Here is a 2,614-nt window from a genome sequence, read left to right on the forward strand (position 1 = left end):
CCTGTGACTTGCAGAGAGGGTTCACCATCTCGGTTTCCTTGACCCTGCTATGTCCTTGGCCTAGCTTGTAAGGATAGTGTGTCCGTAGCACAAGAAAGCAAATGCACCCAGGTGTAAAGACTATCGATTTTTGGGGGGCCTATATTTGATGTCTGTTTTCCAGGTGGGTTCCCGTCGCCCGGTGGAAGCTCCAAGCCTCTGGGCAACGAGCTGGGATACGTACCTGCAGAGTAAGTTGAGTTGTTGTTTCATTGTGCTGCTTTTATTTCTCTGGAATGATTCATAGGTCGCATTTCATATAACAAGTAGCTAACAAAATCATATTAAGTAGACAAGTTAGCTACTGGTAGTTATTCACTGCCACGTGCTTGGCACTGCCTTGGAGCTTCTACCGTGAAGCTGCCGTCATAGCTGTGCCGAAAACCCTCATTCCAGGACCAGGGTCCAAGGGTGCCGGCACTGGGCCACGCCGGCTCCGCCGTGACAGGCGATGCTGCGTGGCTGGATGGAGCGGAGGCTGCCCCCCGAAACCTTTCTGACGCTATACAGACGAACGGGAGGACAGCAGCCTGATAGCGGGGGGCTGCTGCAGCTCTTCTCTATGATGCGGTTGGGCAGAGGACTTCGAGCCAAGGGGAGGTGGCTTTTTGTTAACCGTAGCTCTTTCTGTGGCAGCCCATCGTTTTCTTCGTCGTTTCTGGGATGGCTTCTGCCTAGACCTCCCTTTCCCACTTGCGCTGTCTCTTTCTCTCATGCAACAGTGAGCAAATACGGCTGTTCCAGCACTCCCAGTTCCAGAGCCGTGAGTCAGGCAAGAGGAGTATTCAAGGAATGATTGAGACCAACAAGAAATGGCTAGAAGACTTCAAGAGGGATTCAAAAGCGTATCCTTTGCCTGGGTCTGCTCTTTAATTGCACTCCAGCTTCCTGCAGCAGGTAGGAGGAGACAGCAGGAGGTGAGCGCGTTGGGAGCGCTAAAGCACAGAACAGCAATTTCGAAGCCGTAGCCTCTATTTTAGCGTCCGGTTCTGCAAAGGGATACGACGTTTAGCAGTTAAGAGCATGAGTGACCTGTTTGCTGTTCTTCGAGCTGTCCTTGACCGGGAGAGTCCCTTCCCTTTCCCCAGGTGGGCTGTGACGCTCTTTAGTGCCGCTGCTCCGCTGTGGTACACAGCAGTTGGAGCTGGTAATGTGAGAATGTTAAAAAAAAAAAAAATTCACCAAAGAGTGCAGAATGGAGGAGGCGGCAGGGGGCTAGTCTCGGGCGCCTGCTTTTGGTGCCATCGATACGGCCCCGGCCACGTCGGTGACTTGGCTACGGGCAGTCCCTGCTGAGCAGCCCGGGATGAGGGAGCCGTGTCTCTGTGAGGCGAGGGTGCCTGGAGGCGCGTGGGGCGGCCGCGTGGCTGGGCAGGGAGGGCTGGGGCTCCCCGGCAGAGCTCTCCCTCCAGCTGGGTTTTGCGGCGTGTCGTAGCATGCGGTTGGATGGGAACGGGCGAGACCTCTCGGTGCTATTAGCGGGGATGTCTCCGGGTTTGTGTTGTAACAGCATTGTAATGCTGGGGCTGTCAGTATCTCCTCTGCGGTGTACGCTGATCTTAACAGCAAATCCCTCGGGCCTCCGGTAGCGCACGCTGTCCTGAGCACGGTGCTCCTTTGAATTCCCTAATCCCCCTTTAATTCCATTTGGCTTGGATGCAGCAGGCTAAATACAGCAAGCGTGTGCGCGGCTGGCTCCTGCCCCCCGGTACCTGTCCTGTCTGCTGGCTGTGCTCATGTGTGCTAATCCCTCCTGTAAGCCAGGCTTTTCCTTCACCCGGCTGCCAGATCTCTCTTCCCAGGTGCACAGAAGCCCCCTGCCAGCAGCCCCAGCCTACTTCAGCTAGGGCTGGATGAAAACAGACAAATTAAAGTGTACCACTACTAACAGGCGGGACTTGGCTCGGGAGAGACGGTGGCTGGGGCCCGTGTGGTCTCCCTAACGAGATACGGTGGGTTTCGGCGATGCCCAGCCATCTCCGCCGTGTCCTTGTGCTGCGCCCTTGAAACAAAGTCTCTTTGCCAGAGAGCGGAGGAAGGAGGAAGTGAGCTTCCCAGGTGGATTCTTCTAATCCTGTAATGTGTCCAAATATACTTTATAGACTGTTTAATCCAGTGGTGAAATATCAGGGCTTCAATAAATCAACGGTTCTCTCATTAGTATTCTAGCGATCGTGAGCCAGAGCTGTGAATCACGGAGGACGTTGAGTAACTGGTCAAGGGGGAGGGTGCGAATCCAGCCGAGACTCTGCTAGAGGAAATGTGTCGGGACAGGAGCCCACGCTGATGCCCAGCAAATGCCTGATTGCCAGTGGGCCGAGTCACCTGGCCTCTGGCACGTGTGTGAGCAGGGGAGAACGAGCAGCAAAACGGCTGTGGAGTCTGGGGACAGAGTCGGGCAACGGCAGATTCTGACTCTCGGGACACGTTCCTCTCTTTTGGGGTGGAAGCGATAGGAACCGAACCAGGAGTGGCTTTTCGCGGCAGATCTGGAAAAGCACTCCCGGCTTCCTCTTTCTGCCGCGCCGGCCAGAGCTGCGCAGCGTAGCGGTGCTACGGGAGCTCTTCTCCTGCG

The 2,614-nt window shown here is 55.5% G+C and overlaps 1 protein-coding gene across 1 annotated transcript in view; it reads left to right on the forward strand.

Moving 5' to 3' along the window:
- The window catches only part of CEP164 (centrosomal protein 164kDa), a 38,517-nt gene extending 36,339 nt beyond the window's left edge, over positions 1 to 2,178 (forward strand). The window contains 3 exon segments of the mRNA XM_009332573.1: positions 164 to 230; positions 762 to 884; positions 1,828 to 2,178. Of these exon segments, the coding sequence (XP_009330848.1) occupies positions 164 to 230; positions 762 to 884; positions 1,828 to 1,927 (290 nt within the window). The 3' untranslated portion in view covers positions 1,928 to 2,178.
- The last annotated feature ends 436 nt before the right edge of the window (positions 2,179 to 2,614 follow it).

This window comes from Pygoscelis adeliae, unplaced genomic scaffold (assembly GCF_000699105.1).
Source record: "Pygoscelis adeliae isolate BGI_AS28 unplaced genomic scaffold, ASM69910v1 Scaffold760, whole genome shotgun sequence".
NCBI lineage: Eukaryota > Metazoa > Chordata > Aves > Sphenisciformes > Spheniscidae > Pygoscelis > Pygoscelis adeliae.